The sequence below is a fragment of the Aricia agestis genome, chromosome 1, assembly GCF_905147365.1.
Source record: "Aricia agestis chromosome 1, ilAriAges1.1, whole genome shotgun sequence".
Classification (NCBI taxonomy): domain Eukaryota; kingdom Metazoa; phylum Arthropoda; class Insecta; order Lepidoptera; family Lycaenidae; genus Aricia; species Aricia agestis.
In genome coordinates this window covers 8,468,766-8,488,013 of record NC_056406.1, presented here as the reverse complement: position 1 = coordinate 8,488,013, position 19,248 = coordinate 8,468,766, and the positions used below count along the sequence as shown (strand labels likewise).

The following is a 19,248-nucleotide window of genomic DNA, read 5'->3' as shown; positions in this document are numbered from 1 at the left end:
TACCAGGGACCATTCCAGGGGTGACAGCACACCTCCTTGTGGGCAACCTTGTGTCAGCCTGATTTTGAGTGTCAGGTCCATAATAGTCGATGAGGCTACCCTATTGTCGAGCGTGGCTTTGATCCATTTCCTAGTTGTTGGATCTATATTCTTTGAAGCCAGGCCATTTGTGATAGAGCCGGTTGAAGTGTTGTCGAATGCGCCTTCAATATCGAGAAAGACACATAACGCAATCTCTTTATCTTCAATTGCTCTATCAATCCGATCTACCAAGTCCATTAGGGCCGTCTCGGTAGATTTGCCTTTTTGGTAGGCATGTTGTCTTTCATGCAGCGGCATTTTAGTGAGATAGGTGTCCCTTATGTGTAGGTTGACCACCTTCTCCATTGTTTTAAGCATGAAAGAAGTGAGGCTAATTGGTCTGTATGACTTTGGTAGAGCTTTGTCTCTGTCCCCACTTTTGGATATGTAGGACACCCTTACCTTTGTCCATGCCAATGGGATGTAGCCCCACGCAAAACTTGCTCTGAATATTTTCAGTAGCATAGGAAGGATAATGTCCTTGCCCTGCTGTAGGAGGGCCGGAAATATATTATCCTCGCCGCCGGTCTTGTAAGGCTTGAAACTGTCAATTGCCCAAGTGACTCGGTCAGGCTTAAAGATCACGGAAGCTCTTCTCCAATCGTCAACTGATGGTCTCGTTTTAATAATCGTATGAGAGAAGGCTTCGTGATTTTCGAGATGGATACTGTTGGGGAAGTGAACGTCGGCAAGTAATCTTAGCGTTTCTTCCGCCGTTTTAGTGTAAGTACCATCTGGCCTTTTCAGAGTGCTGGGATGAGAGCTAGGGGCCTTAGATATGACTTTATATAGTCTGGAGGTTTGCGAGGTGTTATTCACTTCCTCACAGAACCTTGCCCAAGAGCGTCTTTTGGCCTTCCTTAGCTCCCTATTAAACGTCGTCAGGGCGGTTCTGTATGCGTCCCAGTTCCCGTCTCTTTTGGCTCTGTTAAACAGAGCTCGAGTCTCTTTCCTGAGTTGCGCCAGAGTACCATTCCACCAAGGTACATTACGTTTATTTGACGTTTTCTTAACAGGACAGCTTCTGAGGTAAGCATCATTCAAGCTATGCTCCAGCTCTCCCACCGTTAGTTCCAGTTGTTCTACGGTCTTGACAGCTTTGTTGACTGCTGCGAGGTTTAACTGCAATTCCTCTCTGAATACACTCCAGTTTGTGGCCTTAGGATTCCTATAAGTTACCTCTTTCCCAGGCATACTGTCATGTATATCAAACCTAATGTAACAGTGATCGGACAGTGAGTTATCGTCCGATACATGCCAGTTACAGGCGCGATGTCGTATAGGGCCTGTGCATACTGTTATGTCAAGGACCTCCTGTCTCAGTGGGTTGATAAACGTTGGTTTAGTACCCTGATTCAAAGTGTGGAGGTTATTAGTAAGTAAGAAGTCAAATAGTTTCTCACCTCTGAAGTTTACGTCGGTGCTGCCCCAACTTGTATGATGTGAGTTGCAATCACTTCCCAGGATAAGTTGGATGCGCTGATTCTCGACGTAGTCTATTATCGGTGATAGCTGCGTAGTGGGGTCTTGAGTGTCTCCAGGTAGATAGGCGGAGCAAACCATCAGTTTGCCTGCAGTCCCTCCGGGCTCCTCAATATACGCAGCTACAGTGTCATCTGTACACAGGCAAGAGACACACAAAAATTTCATCCTCTTGCTGAAGAGGATGCAGGATCTGGGCCTCTGGCCATGCTGAAAATAAAGTACGTTACCTGCCAGTCCAAGGCCCATCACCGTGTTCCCGTTGACCCACGGTTCTTGGATTAAAGCAATGTCGAGCGCCTCCCGGATGAACTTCTGACAGAGTACATCTGTGGCAGCCTTCGCGTGTCGTAAGTTGACTTGTATTACTTTAATCATTTTTTTTTTTTTTTTTTTTTTTTTTTTTTTTTTTTTTTGTGTAGTGTTACTGTGAAGTGTAGCTGTAGAGTGTTAAAGTGAGTATATGTGGATGGATGTGTGTGTGTGTTTAGTCTGTGTGGTGCAGGTTAGGTAGTCGGAGCAGGGGGTTTCGCGACACTTTGCGACTTGAGTGCTCCTGCGCTAATGAGGGCAGCTGTGCTGGCTTCCTCACAGCGCAGGCGCCCCCAGAGCCACCACGTCCGCGTCCGCGTCCACCACGGGACTGTCCAGGCCTACCCCTACTCACAGTTGCCACTTTCAAGGGAACTTGAGGTCTGGGATTGGTCTGAGCAGCCGGGCGTCCGCCTCCCCTGCTGGTGTGCACGTGCAAGTTTTGTGCTTGCACGTGTAGGGTGTTGGGCTGAGCAGTAACAGTGGCAGATGATGTGCCGCTGCTGCTAGCTTGGGGCGGCGCCGTGCCTCTATAGCCTATAGGCTTGATAAGAGGTGCTGGCCGCCATCCTTTATGTGAGGTGTGGGGCTGGGAAGTTGAGCCCAGCAGAGGTGTTGCCGTCACTTCGTCAGACCCTACAGGGTTTGACAGGAGTGCCGGTTTTGGTCCCTTCAAGCGAAGCTGAACCCGGTTAAACCCGAAGTAGAGCTGAAAATCCCGCTCGGAAAGTAGCTTGACCGCAGATTCGTCGAAGGAAAAGGTAAAAGTTTGACCCTTTCCATCGGCTTTCCTGCTGACCACTTTCCAAAGCCGGATTCCCATACCTCCATTCTGCGAGGTCAGTCGCTTGATGATTCCTACCTCGTCCACCTCTAGGTCAGGAACCCACGCCGTAGCGTAACGGGGCTTAGGCAGCTCCGCCTCGTCAACGACGCGGAGGGCTGCTCCATCCCAGGGATGGATCATGTCTATCAGCCGCGCCAGCCACTGCTTGGAGGCAGCGTCGACGCAGGTGAAGACAAGTCCACCCGATCTGTGGACGCATCCTATTAGCTTAGGTCCCTCTCCCTCCGGTTGATCGTCGATGACTCGAAGAATGCATTTCTTCAACCCCTCGGCGTTCTCCTGTGAGAGAGGTCCCCCAGCATCGAGGATGCCCACACGAATGGCACTCGCCGCCTCACTGAAACTCGGCTTGGGCGCCTGAGCACTGGTGTGCTTGGCTGCCTTCGTCGGTCTTTCCTGTGAGTTGGCGGTGTCAGAGAGCTGCCGTTTGGAGCTCGAACGCTTCTCCAACTCCTCGGCATACTCAGGAAACTCACTGAGTGGTTTCTGACAAAGGGTCTTCGCCTCTTCGAGGCTCTTACCCCTCGCCATCCACCACTCAATGCGTCTCTTGGCTGCCCCACTGAGTTGTCTTCTTCTTCTCTTAGGGGCGTTAGCGGTAGCGCCAGCCCCAACTTCAGAAGAAGAAGGTGCAGAAGCGCTAGATGGTAGAGGGTCGGAAGGGGTACCAGACACAGAAGTGTCCTCTGCCCCGACAGACCCAGACAATAGGTGGTCCTCGGCTACGCCGATTTCCATCGCCTCCGTGGAGCATAAAGCTTCCAGTTCGGCCACAAGACTTTCCTGGTCCTTTTCAATTTCCATTCAAATCCCACGAGTAGCTAGGGAAATAAAAGGTCCACCCCCACAGAGCCCCGCATGCAAGGGTAAGGCTATTTACTCCTCGAGGTCGCCTGGTATCGAGGGCCCTCCGTTCGCGGCTGACTTCCCCCAGCCATGCATCCTTCGGCACGGGTCGGATAACACCGATTGGATTGGGTTTTTGTTGTCGAGTTGAGTTCTGGTCTGGGTTGGGGTTCCAATGCTGTGAGCACTAGAACCCCAAACCAGACCAGACCTCAACCCAACCCAGACCGACTGATCCCAAATCTGACAGCAACTTGTCGCAACCGTTCGGGGGTAAAGACGCACTCGTCCGCACGTCGAGACCTGGCTGTTTGCACAGCCAAGCCCCGACAGGCCGAGCCGAGCTCGCTCCCTCCCCCAAACGGCGGCAACGCCGCAGTCAGGTCCGGGGTCAGCCGGTCCGCCGGTCGATCGGCCGCCCGCTTGCCACATCCGCAGATGTTTCAAGCGAACGTTGCCCAGGGACACCGTCACGATTACTTCACCAGAACCCAGAGAACCGTCGACATACAGATTTAATCCGTTGGTCGGCGGCACCGAAAGACTGGAGAAGTAATCGTGCACACTTGGAGGTAACCGGAAATCGCCCCCCGGAATTTATAATTCGTAGTCTTCAGCCTTATTGGCGATACTGTTAGCTTTGCGAGAAATCTGATACTCATTGCCGCTTGTCTGCTTAACAAGCTTCATAAAATGATTTTAATGAGGAGACGGAATAATATTATGTACTACTTAAATTCTTTTAAAAGATGAAACTTGTGCTCGTTGAATCACGTATTTTCGAAAGTCATTAGTCATTACACTAACAACAGTCATTCATCAGTTTAGAATACCACTTGAATAAAAGTTAGACCATATTTTATCAAATTGAGAATCCATACTATATTATAAAAACGACTATGACTGATTGTCTGTCTGTTACCACTTCACGCCCAAACCGCTGAACCGATTTTGCTGAAATTTGATATGGAGATACTTCGAGTCCCGAAAAAGGACATAGGATACCTTTTGTCCCGGAAAAATTAACGGTTCCCGCGCGATAAACGAATTTTGGCACAACGGAGTTGCAGGCGTCATCCAATCTAACTATACTAATATTATAAAGCGGAAGAGTTTGTTTGTTTGTTTGAACGCGCTAATCTCAGGATCTACTGGTCCGATTTGAGAAATTATTTCAGTGTTTGATAGGCCATTATCGAGGAAGGTTATAGGCTATATTTCATCACGCTAAGACCAATAAGAGCAAAGATACAGAGGAAAATGTGAAAAAAAAACGGGGAAAATTATTTGAAGGGGCTTAATATCTTACGCACTACTGGAACAATTTTTATGTTATTTGGCATAAAATTAATATAATATAGTAGACTACGCGAGACATGGATTAATAGTTTGTGAGAATGTACGGTTTCCGTGAAATTCCTAATTTACGCGGGCGAAGCCGCACGGAACGCTTAGTTCTTAATAAGCTACATCGAGCGCGAAAGTTTCGAGTTGACATTTTAATACATTAACGAGTTCAGAAACTTGAGCTCCGCTTGAATATTTTAAAGCAGTGACCTATTCTATTAACAATAGCACCATATAATGGTCCAAAGTTTTCGCGCCACAAAGAATACTTACAAATACTTGAAACTCTTCAGCGGCGAGATTTCCCCAACGCTTTTGAATTCGCTGGGGTCAAGATATTGAAATTACTAGTCATTTTGTGCACCGAACTTGAACGCGGTGTATATACGGTAGTTAAATGCAGTATACCAGGCTGCATAAACAATATACAACGCGAATCCAGTATAGAATATTCAAAAACCCTTTATATATTATCAGGTTTTTTTTTTTAAATACATTTTGTGACTTAAGAACAAGTGAAGTAAAAATCATTTTAAATACATACGCTGAAAAATAATAAAATTCAGTCAATAATTATTCATAATATATAATAATCTAATCGCATATAGGTAGGGTGCACGTAATTAGTTTGAAGGTGGCCATACACGGGATTTTACGTTCAAAAAGTCGATTGGACGATTTTCTTGACGATCGATCGAAACGACAAATTGTCCCGTGTATGGGCACCTTAAGGCTGCGTTTCCACTGAAGCGGAGCGGAGCTTAACGGTGCCAAATTGACCAATCACCATGCTCGAAATCCTCGCTGTCATTCCGCTGGAATAGCAGGATTGGTCAATTCGGCACCGCTAAGCTCCGCTCCGCTTCAGTGGATACGCAGCCTCACACTCGTTAAAACCATTTAGCTTTGTGCTACGCAGTGTCTTCGTAGACTCCGCTACGAGTCGTAGCATTTTTGTAACTGCGTGGTTCCATTTAGTCCGCAACGCGACGTGCGACGTGCGTGTAGATAATATTATGCATCTCCATAAAGTTAATAAATTAATATACCTAGCGGAATAGAGAAACAAAGGCCTGAGCAAGAGAGATGTCACTATCAGTAACACTGCGTAGTAAAAAGAGACGTGTGATACATGACAGCAGCACTCTTTTTTTGACGACCACACGTTGACAATTTAATCTCATAGGATTCATGTTCAATCATGCTTGTGTAAGTGTATACGTACACATATTTTTACACACAGATGCAACCAATTGACAGCTCGAAGTTGTTGCTCTATTCCGCTTTGTATTCCGCTAATTAACTTTATGTGCATTTCTTAAGGCATTTCTAAATTTGTAAGGATTTGACAGATTTGCAAGACGTCTCACGCTCACGAAATCTGTCAATTCAGTAAAAATTTAGAAATGCATCTATGCGTCGCACAGGGCTGTAGCTAAAGTCAGATTTGAGGTAGGGCAGCATTGGTGACAGGTAGGGCGGAAGTAAAAAAAAATCATAATTGATTGATTTTCTTGGGTTTTTTGGTATTTTTAAGGTAGGGCATTATGATTTTAAGGTAGGGCATTGCCCCACGATGCCCCCCCCCCTAGCTACGGGCGTGGCGTCGCATTGCGGCCCGAATTTACCAGTTTAAAACAGGTATAGAACTGATACTGTGAGTTCCGGTAAAGAATATAAGATTTTATTGCGGCTGCTAATGCGATTAAACATTTACCTTGTCTGGATAAAAAGTTAACCGCGATGTCAACAAAATGGAGCCTCCATTTTGTTGACAACGCAGACTTTATTATAATTTATCATATACTAGATGACGCCCGCAACACCATTGCGCACAAAACTCGTATATCTCGCGAGAACCGTACATTTTTTCGGGACAAAAAGTATCCTATGTCCTTTCCCAGGACTCAAAGCATCTCCATGCCAAATTTTAGCAAAATCAGTTCAGCGGTTTGGGCGTGAAGAGGTAACAGACAGAGAGACACACTTTCGCATTTATAAAATTAGTATGGATTAGATTTTATTTTGCCATAAAATATATATTTAAAAAATAATTTTAAATTTGTTGGTCTCACTAAAACTCAACAACAACTGTAGGCTAATTTTAGTCTTGTAATATTTTTGGAAGTCTAAGGAAGGTTTATATTAGGAAGGAAATGATACAAAGTTCACCAGCTCATCTAAAAAATATAATATACCCTAGACACTAATATATTTGGCCGTTCACTACATTTTCTCTTGATTTCAGGCTTTCTGGGAAGTGTGTAGTGGCGTATAATGAGTGATGGAGCTTTTAGAAAATTTATTTCTGGCTTTACTTCAACGTTGGAACGTCTGCCATCGAATAATAAATAATCGAGCTAAAAGCCTTAAGATAAACCTTTCTTCGATAAACATCTAAGTATACCTAAAATAGTTATCTACCATAACATTATATCGACAAAGTTTAATTATTGATATTAATGATGATTCCAAATACTATGAATGAATGAATGAATGAAATATCACTTATAAAGATACAAAAGGAATCCAAGAAAAAGACAAAATATTCAGGAGTCAAAATACTAGGTAGCAATCTCTTCCAGGCAACCGCAAGCAAAGGTGATAGAGAAAAACGTGTATGTGCAAACAAAAGAATACAAAAAAATATATTAATATAATATGTTTAGAATTAAATATAATATATATACACAGCATGCATAATATAAATATATTTAAATATAACTTTATTAATTATTATAATAATTAATCATTAATGAGTGAACAGTTTTAGGTTTTAAGACAAAACAATATCTCATCTTTTTATTATTTATTTTAAAAAAAAAATCACAACAATGCTTAAATAAAAATATTTTTTAATTTATTCCTAATTAACTATAATTTCTTAAATATAAATATAAGACAAAAACTTACCTACATACAATAACTTACAAAGGATCGAATTTACTTAATAAAATGCAATTTCATTTTATAATTATTATTCGTTTCAGATTTTGTAACTCGTCTCGTCACTTGGACCGTACGCTGAAGCCATGAGAATCTTAACTTCCATTTGTCTATTAATAATTATTATTACTTGTATAAAACAATACAGTATAATTGTATTACGCACCTATATTTTACAATATACCATCAAATAGTATATTATATTCATATTTCATAGGCAGACTATGAACCTTAATGATTTGGTCGGGCTGCCAAATTAATGTTAGGGCCAGGCCAGAACACTGCGTTGCGGCGTCGTATCGCAAAAACAACATCGCACAGAAATGCGAAGCGTTGTTATAACGCAAAAATTTCGTCGGAAATGTCGCTGACGCATCGCAAATTTCCACGATGCGTTCTGCGACGTCGTAGATTTTTACGATGCGGCCGCAACGTATTGTTGTGGCCTGGCCCCTAGTCGTGATCTGTCAGCTGGATTTGAAATACTTAACCCGACCAATTCAATTTCTCTGATTTTACTTTGCACTTTCTTTGCACACACTCATAATGTCTACAGTCTCAGTAAAATTATTTATAGGCACTTCAACCTAGAATAATTTCGTGTTATTCTACTGTCTGAGTATTATATTAAACCTTCACAGTCTTAAATTCAAGCAGCGGGACTCTTTTCAACTGCCTCTCTATTTGTCTAACGTTCTTCATCTTGATTTCAGGTACGGCAGATATCGTGTATATCGCTCCCAGTATGTTCACCGCTGAGAACATGTACATTAAGGTATATATTCCTGTGAAGTCCTCCAAATACTTGAAAGTGTGAACGTGAACAATCCTCAGCACTTGAGAATAAGTGAATATTACGCCAACGAGGAACGCTCTGATCTGAAATACAAATACAGCGTGTTTTAAAAGGTACGTGAGAGTTTTGAGTATCATAATTTTTGTACCTAACTCTCTATAAAAAAATAAAGATTAAAAAAAAATATATATTCGATTAAACTGTACATTTTAGGCATTTGAAATGGAAGTTACGAAAGTAAAAGATTTAGGCCGGCCGCAAATTGTCCGAAATTTCTGATCAGAAACATATGAACTGCCATCCGATCGAGTACTCTGGTGTTTCGTCCCAACCAAGGTTTTTGGGCCCAGTGGGCCCAATCACCAGATATGAATTTTTAACATTTTTTCATCTGGCGATTGGTCCCAAGTAATTATTTTTTATGACTTTTGGGCTTATGTCCGTAGAGCTAGCAAAAAAATTGTAGATTTGAATAAAAAACAAAATAATTGCTTTGTATGAAAGCATTTATTATACAATGAATGAATATAATATGATATTTAAAGAAAAATAATACAATAGACATTGGACATGTTTCAATTAAAATCTCTTATGACATAAATAATAACAAAAGTACTTATTTTCTAAATAATCTAATTATATTATTATTGTATAGTTATTTTAGTTTAAAATTTATTTATAATTATTATTTTTATATAAAGCTTATATATTTCTTTAATTGGCAAATTACAGGTATATATATTTTTTTTTGTAAGAGAACGACTAATTAATTAATTAATTTTATATAAGTAAGTTTAATTTAATTACGCGCCATTGTTGTGGCAGAATGTTAAAACTATAAGTATTTAATAAAACCTTTATATCATATAAAGACATTTGAATTTGAAAATGAAAAATATTTTGTATCACGTAGGTGCTATGGCAACTTTATGCCGATAAGCCGCGCGAGCGGCTATAGCCCGGCTGAATTTTATTTATGATTTGAATACAAAAAAAACTTCCCAAGTCTATCGTACAACTAAGATAGAATCATTTTACTATGGGAAAACAACCATTAAAATTTCACGCAGTACCTATTAGAGCAGGTATTTTTAAAAACTTGATTCAACGCAGTATGTTTAGGTATTAATAATAATAATATAAGTTTTAAGATGTTAGATATGTTTCGGATCATAAATTTCGGACAATGTGCGGCTGGGCTTAATCGGCATAGTCTCTTCTAACAATTATTATATCTGACTTAAATAAATATTAAATAAGTTATTATTTATGTAATTAATTATTATTATTTTGAATATTAAATATTTCCTGTTAATGCGGTGTTGAAATAATTAGTAAAATGAAAACTCGTATATTCAATACGTGACCTATAATATTATGTTAGATATTTTTTAAATTTACAAAACAATATTATGGTTATAACTGATTATTTTTGTGTGGTTTTTTGTGCCTACTTCAAAATTTCTTTCCAGAAAATAATGAATCACAAAAGTGGGACCAATCCCCATATGATAAAATGTTAAAAATTCATATCTGGTCATTGGGCCCACTGGGCATAAAAACACCAGAGTACTCATCCGATCGACGTCATCTGACACATAATGTCAGATGCCTGCCGGAACGCACTCTGCTCATAATATATTTTGTATCTGACGTCCGGTCCGGATGAGTTGTCAGATGCCGTCTATCGGATGACAGAAATTTTTAATTGCGTTCCGGCGGGCGTCTGACATTATGTGTAAGATGACTCATGGCGGCTCTCGACTCATGGCGGCTCTCGACATAGGCGAACGCGTTGGCCAACGCGTCTGCAGACGCGTTGGCCCAATGTGTAGAACGGGCGTTCGCGCGTTGGCCGTAGGTATTTAGACGTTGGCCAACGCGCGAACGCCCGTTCTACACATTGGGCCAACGCGTCTGCAGACGCGTTGGCCAACGCGTTCGCCTATGTCGAGAGCCGCCATATGTCGAGAGCCGCCAATAGGCGAACGCGTTGGCCAACGCGTTGGCAGTGCGCTTGCAACGGCGTTTGTGAGTAATCCACACATAGGAAGGTCGTTCAGTATGCTTTGGATCGCGCCAATGTGCGGACGGATTCAAAATGGATGTTGAGTCGCTAACAGCTGCAGCTGTATATTTATTCACAGCTTATAATTACTTTGTAAATGTGGACAAGAAAAAGTTTTTAAAGGGTATTCTCGAAATAAATAAGTAAAAGGCGAGAAAACGTAACAAACAAAGAAATAAACTCACTTTTACATATTTTATAATATTAAAATATTTTTTTTTATTACTTATTATTTATTATACTTACTTATATAAAAATTATTACTTATTACTTATTATAATTATCATGATTAATAATTAATAATATATATTTATTATTTATTAAATATTTTATTTATTTTGTTTTTAGTATATTTTGTTGTTATAGCGACAACAGATATAGGTACATGACGTCGATCGGACGTCAGTTCAAATGTTTCTGACGGATCGCGCTCTCTCTTACATTTTGTACTGAGCCGAGTGAGCTCGAACTCGCCGGAAGGAAATTTCGGATAGTGTGCGGTGTGGCGGTCCGGCCGACGTTCAAATGTTTCGTATCAGAAATTTCGGACAATGTGCGGCCGGGCTTAATCTCCATTGGCACGAGTAATTGAAAAAATACATTATCCGAACGGAATTCTTTAAAACTCAACAGCATTACTGAGAATATAATATCTTTTTAGCCCGGCCGCACATTGTCCGAGTTCTGATCAGAAACAGTTAAATTTCGCCGGACCGCCACCCCGCACACTATCCGAAATATCCTTCCGGCGAGTTCGAGTTCACTCGGCTCAGTACAAAATGTAAGAGACAGCGCGGACGTTCAACTGTTTCTGATCAGAAATTTCGGACAATTTGCGGCCGGGCTTAGTTTCAAGTATGAGGTATTTAATAAAAGCTATGCTATTTAATAAAAGGATATGTCATCTTCTTATACCCTCTTATAGATATACCAAAGTCGTATAATATTATATACCAAAGGTATGTCAAAGAAGCTAGGACAACCGTCATTTCTATACAAGGATGTTTCAATTGGCACGTGAATGAAATTGTCATCGTCTATACAACAGCAATTGTCACTCAAAATGACAACAACGACAGATTGAGCCACGTGAATAGTATAATTATGATAACCTGGACAGTAGTACATAGTGATGTAAAACAGCTGTCTTTTAGCTTTCAAGTGACCCCATACAGCATGACTGGTGACTGGTGAGACATGATCAATACTTAAGGGGAATACTCGGCACTCATTATAATTGTGTAATAAAATTAGGTACTTAATTTTTGACCAAATTTCCCTTTAAATAAATGAATCACGGACACTTAGTAAATTACTTTGCTGCCGGCGCGGCGCCATGCGCCCCGCGCCGCGTGCTACCCCTCCCGCGCGCGGTGTCCATGCGTTGGGTAAATAATTGGGTTTAACTTTGAGCTACATTTACTCAGTGATCTATTTTTTTAAATATTTTTTTTTTCAACTAATATAATAGCCAAATATCCAAATATCCCTTCAACTCAGTGGCGGCTATATTGCAAAAATAAGCGCATACAATATGTTTCACCAGTCATGCTGTATAAGATGGCAGCGTTAGTTCTAATTTCTGTCAGACGTCAAAACATCCTTGTAGGATTGTGAAACATTTTGATATTATCAGTAATTGGTCAAGATATTATTGTTAGCTACCTATCACTACAGAGTCTAAGGTTGGGTTGCACCATTGCACAAACTAAGGCCGCGTCCCCATCAGACACGGCGCGGCGCCGGCACAGTGTTACGACACGACGCCGCCACCGTGACACGGTACGGGCTACGGCGCCGTATCGTGTCACGGTGCCGCGTACGGTGCGATATTTGTGCTCGAAGGAGAGTGCTTGTCTGGATATGGATCGCGAAAGAATTATTCTCTTGTTGTTACTAAGACGAAGCTTGAAAAAGAAACAGAAAAATAGGAAATTTTGGGTAAATCCGTATATTTATACAATGAACCCAGACGGAAGTCATTTCAGAAGGAAATATGCAGCTCTAAAATTAAGTGGGAATGAGATTTTTTTTTTAATATTTTAGAATGACTATATCAACTTTTGAAGAACTACATATCAAGAAAGCACCTCGTTTACAAAAACAGTATGTGTTCAGAAAACCTGTGGACCCTATGGAAAGGCTTGGTTAAACTATCAGGTAATGGTGGCTTCTCACGGCGCGTGATATCACAAGCCGCGTCGAGCCAATTTTTGCTATTTTTTAACTGACTTCAAAAAAAGGAGGTTACCTATTCAACGCGTATGTATGTAGTATTTCCAGAACTGCCCAGTTTTTGTATAATATGTTGGTCCAGCTATCTCCAACCCGCAGCCCGCGAGCCGCATGCGGCCCAACGGGACTTTATTTGTGGCCCGCATGATGTTAAACCATTTTGAAATTCACGCCGACCGGCAAAATCAAAGTCAACGTGAAAGTCGTGAATTTTTTTTCACTTTTAAATCGATAATTTTTAATAACTTTCTTTTTTAAACCTTAAAAAAAATTGTTGCAGCCCGCGACATGACACTAAGACCAAAACATGTTTGTGGCCCGCATGAAAAAAGGTTGGGGACCACTGTGTTAGTTTCAGTGTCTGAACAAATGTACCAAATTTCAAAAGTGTATGTATGTATGTTCATATGCCTCGTTTAAGTTTGGACACAATTTTTGTTCTGAAGTTTCACCAGAAGAGGGGCGCGCGGCGCACCGTTTACGGCACCGTGTCACGGTGCGGCGCCGTACCGTGTCACGGTGGCGGCGTCGTGCCGTAACACGGTGCCGGCGCCGCGCCGTGTCTGATGGGGACTTAACTTTAACTATAACTGTAACTTTAAACTTTAACTACAATGCAAAATGTCAAATCTTTGGTTAAAGTTAAAAATGGACGCCATCAAGACGCCATATTTAACCATTACCATAGAGCTCGACAAGGTTTTAAATGCACGTGGCGAAAAAAGGAACTAACGCTGTTATCATACAAAAACGCCATTTTTGACAGTTCTCCTTTACCAGCAGCGACCCCGTCCACGTTCCTTTATAACCTTGTTGGACCAGCTGTCATCTGTCAATTTCTCCGGTCAAAGTTAAGGTTAAAGTTAAAGCTAAATTTAGCCTTAACTATAACCATAACTTTAACTTTAACCACGCCTCTGGTGTAACCCAACCTAAAACAAAACTTTTCTTCGGTCCCTATGTTGTTTAAATCTTTAAAACTACACAAGAAATTTGAAGCTTCTTTGTTTGGTAAGTAGAGTACCTAACCAGAAGGATAGAGGCTGCATTTAAATTCGAAATAAGGAGTTGAAAGAGAGGATGATCATGAAAACCGCGCGGGTTAGCTAGTATAAAACTAAGTTTATCTCCTTCCCCTTGACGCAGGAATATATATAATATTATTTTCTCCCGACTGACCTCACATAAAAATGTCCTGAAAGCGCGGAAACGCGTTTATCTCATAATAAATCTGTTCCACGTTTGGAAACCGACGCCATTCTTTATGCCCAGACTTACGACCTCTAGGGAGCATCTAAAATTGTTTTAGCTATACGCTTTACATAACGATAAAAACGGTTTAAATCTGAATTTCTGGTAAAAGTAGAAGTTACTAGGTGTTTTCTTCAGTATGTGCTGTAGTTACTTAGTGAGTAGGGCCTTATTAAAATCCGACAGTCCACTATTGTCTCTAAAGCTTACTTAAAAGTAAGTTGACAGCTCTGTCGCTCTATATCATGCATTTTCCTTTATTAATAAAAAACAAGTGAACAAAAACATTAAATTTAACCCCGTCTTAACTTTGACCCTGATGAAAATACATAATACTAGCTGTTGCCCGCGACTTCGTCCGCGTTAGTATAGTAGATCACGCCCAAGTATTATTTATTGTACAAAAATATTCAATGTACAGCATTGACTTTCCTACAATTTTATTATATATAAGTAGATAGATGTTCCGCGCGGCTTCGCTTGCGTAATTTAGAAAAATGTACTTTCCGCAAAAAATAGCCTATGTCCCTTAACGTGGTCTATTCTTCAAGTTTGCCAAATAACATAAAAATTGCTCCAGTAGTTCATAAGATAATAAGCAATTCCATATAATTTCCCCCGTTTTTTCCGCATTCTCCTATGGCCTTTTTCAATAAATAGGCTATGTAACACTGAAAGAATTTTTCAAATCGGACTAGTAGTTCCTAAGATTAGCGCGTTCAAATAAGCCCTTTCAAATCATTTCCCCCCGTTTTTTCCACACTTTCTTCTATTTCTTTGCTCTTATTAGTCTAAGCGTGATAAAATAATATAGCCTTTAGCTTTCCTCGATCAATGGGCTATATAACACTGAAAGAATTTTTCAAATCGGACCAGTAGTTCTTGAGATTCGCGCGTTCAAATACGCCCTTTCAAATAATTTCCCCCCGTTTTTTCCACATTTTCCTCTACTTCTTCGTTTTTATCAATATTAGCGTGATAAAATATACCTATAGCCTTCCTCGATAAATGGGCTATCTAACACTGGAAGAATTTCTCAAATCGAACCAGTAGTTCCTGAGATTAGCGCGTTCAAACAAACAAACAAACAAACTAACAAACTCATCAGAATTATAATATTAGTATAGATTATAGTTTCTAAAGCAGGAACCACTATTATAATTCGCTCGGAAACTGTGAGACCGTGTGGCCTAATGGATAAGGCGTCGGACTTCGGATCCGAAGATTGCAGGTTCGAGTCCTGTCACGGTCGAAGGACAACAATATTTTGTATGTGTCACTTTAAATTAAGAAGTTTTTAAAGATATATTACAATATTTTTTAGTAATTCTTACTTGTAGGACTTCATATTAAGTAAAATCGAATAAAGAATAATCTATACTCATTTAACGTGTTGGGGTAATATACTCGTAGCACTTATTATGCGGTATTTTAATAGCAATAGAAATACACTTTTGTATTGTTCCACTTCTACCATTGACAATCTTGTACCAACTGATAACATCAGATAATCAAAAGCTTTAAAACTTACCTCGAAATTAAACATCTCAGTCAATATAACAGTGGGTATGGCCCAGGCCAGGCCATATCCGAAGACCAGTACCCCCAGGGCTACCACAGGGAGCCATCTCTCCGACCGCACGGTCAGGTCAGACTGGGTGAACACTGCCAGGGTGCCCATCGATAGAATCATTATGGAGAACGCCGCCGTCAGAATATACTGAAACAAGTAATTATTTTAAAAATAGAAGCTATTTTAACCGACTTCCAAAAACAAGGGGGTTATATTGTGTGGTGGTGATTTTTTTATGTATGTTCAACGATTACTCCGCCGTTTGTGAACCGATCTTCAAAATTTTGTTTTGTTGTAGAGGGTATTACTCCAATTTGGTACCATATTTAAAAAAGTGGTGACCTGATGATGGGATCCATGAGCAATCGAGGGAACTCCTCAAAATTGAAACGGAAACATATGTTTTTTTGATTTCGTATGAAGTATTCCAGGCATATGATACCAAAAAGCAAGATTTTGCACCAGGATACACCATGGTTCGAAGGTGGTGAACAGATCTCCTTACTCTTTATAGATACATGTTTGGGGGTTTCAGCGTTGTCTTAAGAACTGAAAGCATATACTACTAAGCAAATTACATTAATCATCATCATCATCACCACCAATCCACCATACATCCATGAGTAATCGAGGGAACTCCTCAAAATTTATATGGAAACATATTATAATGATTTTGATTTTATGAGAAGTATCCTAAGCATATTATGCTACCAAAAAGAAAGATTTTACATTCATATATTATACCATGAGTCCGAAGGTGCTAAGAGAACTCCGGATTTGGAGTTTCCTAGTTGGTTTAAGAACTCAAAGCATATGCTACTATGCAAGTTACATTCGTCATCACTCATCATCGTCACTACCACCAGTCATCACACCATGAATCATTTAATCATAGCCCTATTATTGGTACTTTTAACCGTCTTTAAGATCGAAACCCGAATTTGTCGAACCATTTAATGTTAACGCCAAGTTAGAGTGGACAGTGGTATATGCTTGGAGTTGCTTAAGCAATTCTGAAGTGATCTCAGACAATGAGTTCTCATATCATGAAAATGTATTCTGATTCCTGGATCCAAAGTGACTAAGAATAACACATTAGTCTGTACATAAAGCCTTATAAATGACTAAAAAGAGTGAAATTATTATTTATAATAAAAAATTAAAACCGACTTCCAGGGAATAACATGTTTCCAACGCAGGAATCGAACCCACGACCTCCGAGTCAAGAGCCGTGCTCTATACCACTAGACCACGGAGGCGTGGGAGCTAGGAATAATATATAATAATATAGGTAATGAACAAAAAAGTATCAAATAATTCTTACTCTAATTATAATGGCTTATGCAGAATTCTCCTAAGCCACAACTATTTCTGTGCACAATTTTTATTATTTTGAAGTCGGTACCAGTGCAGTCTTTAATCTTCAAAATAATGAAGATTGTGACAGAAATAGTTGTGGTTTAGGAGAATTCTGCATAGGGCACTATTAAAGAGTAAGAATTATTTGATATTTTTTTGTTCATTAACTACAAATAATAAAAACTATTCATTACCTATATTATTATATTATTGCAAGGCCACCTAAATATCTGTATATATAAAACTCAAAGGTGACTGACTGATTGACATAGTGATCTATCAACGCACAGCCCAAACCACTGGACGGATCGGGCTGAAATTTGGCATGCAGGTAGATGTTATAACATAGGCATCCGCTAAGAAAGGATTTTGATAAATTCCAACCCCAAGGCGTTCAAATAGGGGATGAAAGTTTGTATATAATAATACTTCTTAACGCGAGCGAAGCAAAATAAATGCATTGAAATGTGTTCCTTTAGGTACACATTTTTGACAAGTATTGTAGAACGATATGTTTATTGACGGAGTTACTTTTCGTTACTTTTTATTATTCGTAGGCTATTAAGGCCCAGTAGTCCCTAACATAAGCAGGTCGATGTCTGTCAGTACGAATATCGACGTAAAGGACATAAAATAACATTCATATCAGCGCGCCTTGTACAGTGGCGGTTACGCGCTTTGATAATAGGAAATAGGCTTCGATCACTAATATAGTGATCGAAGGAAATAGGAGAAAAAAAACCTTTTGTTTTTAGTATTACACAAATCAAATATATCAAATCGTTTAGGTTATGTTACGACAAATGTACTACATTTTTGTTTTTACTAGAAAGTGTGTAATTTAGCCATAAAATGATTTAATTATGAAAAACAGCGTTATAACAGTCATCTTTGAGATTTTTTTCTATCGAGCAGAATTTTTTAAATTGTGTACCTTTGCGTATAGGAAATTTTCTTAATTTTAAAACGGTACTTTTTTATACTTAAATAATGACAGTTTCTTTACAAAAAACATTATTTTAAAAACTCATTTTACGTAGTTGCAACAACCACAGCGCCTTAAGAGGATACAACAGGGGCTAGAGAAATGAAAAAAAAGTACGTGTAATATCTATAGCTGTCTCCCTTACCTCAAGCCTATACCGCAGAACGCGATAGAGACAACTGCAGAAAATCCAGGAAATCAACGATTCGTTGTCCCCTGATTCCTTCTCCAAAACTTAACCGATTTAAGTACTTTTTTCATTAAAGATTAAAAAAAGGCTTGAGCTGTGTTCCTATGTTTTGCTTTTTTTGTATAATCTAGCCAAATCTGTTTTCTGGACGTTTGAACACAGCGGAAAATCTGGCCATTTTTTTGGGTTTTTGAACGTTCATATCTTATTTAATAATTAAATTATAAAAAAAAGAAAACATAGGGACATTGTATTAGTGGCCGTAGATATTCAGGAAAAAAATTATAACTCTACTAGCATTATCCAGGGAGGAAACAGGGGACAACGTTTGTATGGAAAAAAGGGCGGTGTGGAATCCTCTTAAGTTTAGCCGCTACGAAGGCACATAGACCGTACATACATAGACTGCCGTAATCAGTAGCCTTCCTTTTGACTGTAGTCGGGTAAATAGTAAAACCAGTTCAATAAAAATTAAAGACTGAATAAATAAAATTAAAACGAAAATGATAAAAGGATAAAATATAAAAGTCCCTGGATGGATTAAAAGTAAATCTGGTTGTTTCCAGATATAGATTTTAGGCCGCGGATAATCCATTTTGATACTTTCATCGTCGACACACTGACAAAAATGCCTTAGCCAAAGTTTGCTGCACAGTAATAATTTTTATGCTCTCTTGGGACATACAGCGTACTAAATTTGCTCTGTTCAAATAGAATAACTAATTTAATTCACGTAGCATTTGGCTGTAAATGAAACGAACTACGTAACTTACTTACATATTTTGTTATATTATTCAGTGACCATTTCAAACACGTCGCGTCCTAGAGACAGCCAATGTAGTTTTGTGAATCCAAACAGTAGGTATTCGGAATCAAAAAACTTCATTGGCTTAGGGGATATTTCTTATTATACGTGTAAATTATATCTCA

General features: G+C 39.6%; 1 protein-coding gene and 1 non-coding gene across 2 annotated transcripts in view; one reads left to right on the top strand and one right to left on the bottom strand.

Annotated features, from left to right (window-relative positions):
• Nucleotides 1–8,415: 8,415 nt before the first annotated feature.
• Nucleotides 8,416–19,248, bottom strand: part of LOC121729398 (facilitated trehalose transporter Tret1-like) — a 37,724-nt gene continuing 26,891 nt past the window's right edge. Inside the window, exons 6-7 of the mRNA XM_042117904.1 lie at nucleotides 15,743–15,931; nucleotides 8,416–8,740 (exon numbers count right to left, since the gene is read on the bottom strand). Coding sequence (XP_041973838.1) covers nucleotides 8,489–8,740; nucleotides 15,743–15,931 — 441 coding nt within the window. The 3' untranslated portion in view covers nucleotides 8,416–8,488. The remainder of the gene's footprint in view (nucleotides 8,741–15,742; nucleotides 15,932–19,248) is intronic.
• Trnar-ucg lies at nucleotides 15,391–15,463 on the top strand. Its single transcript has one exon. It is a non-coding gene; the product is annotated as a tRNA-Arg (tRNA).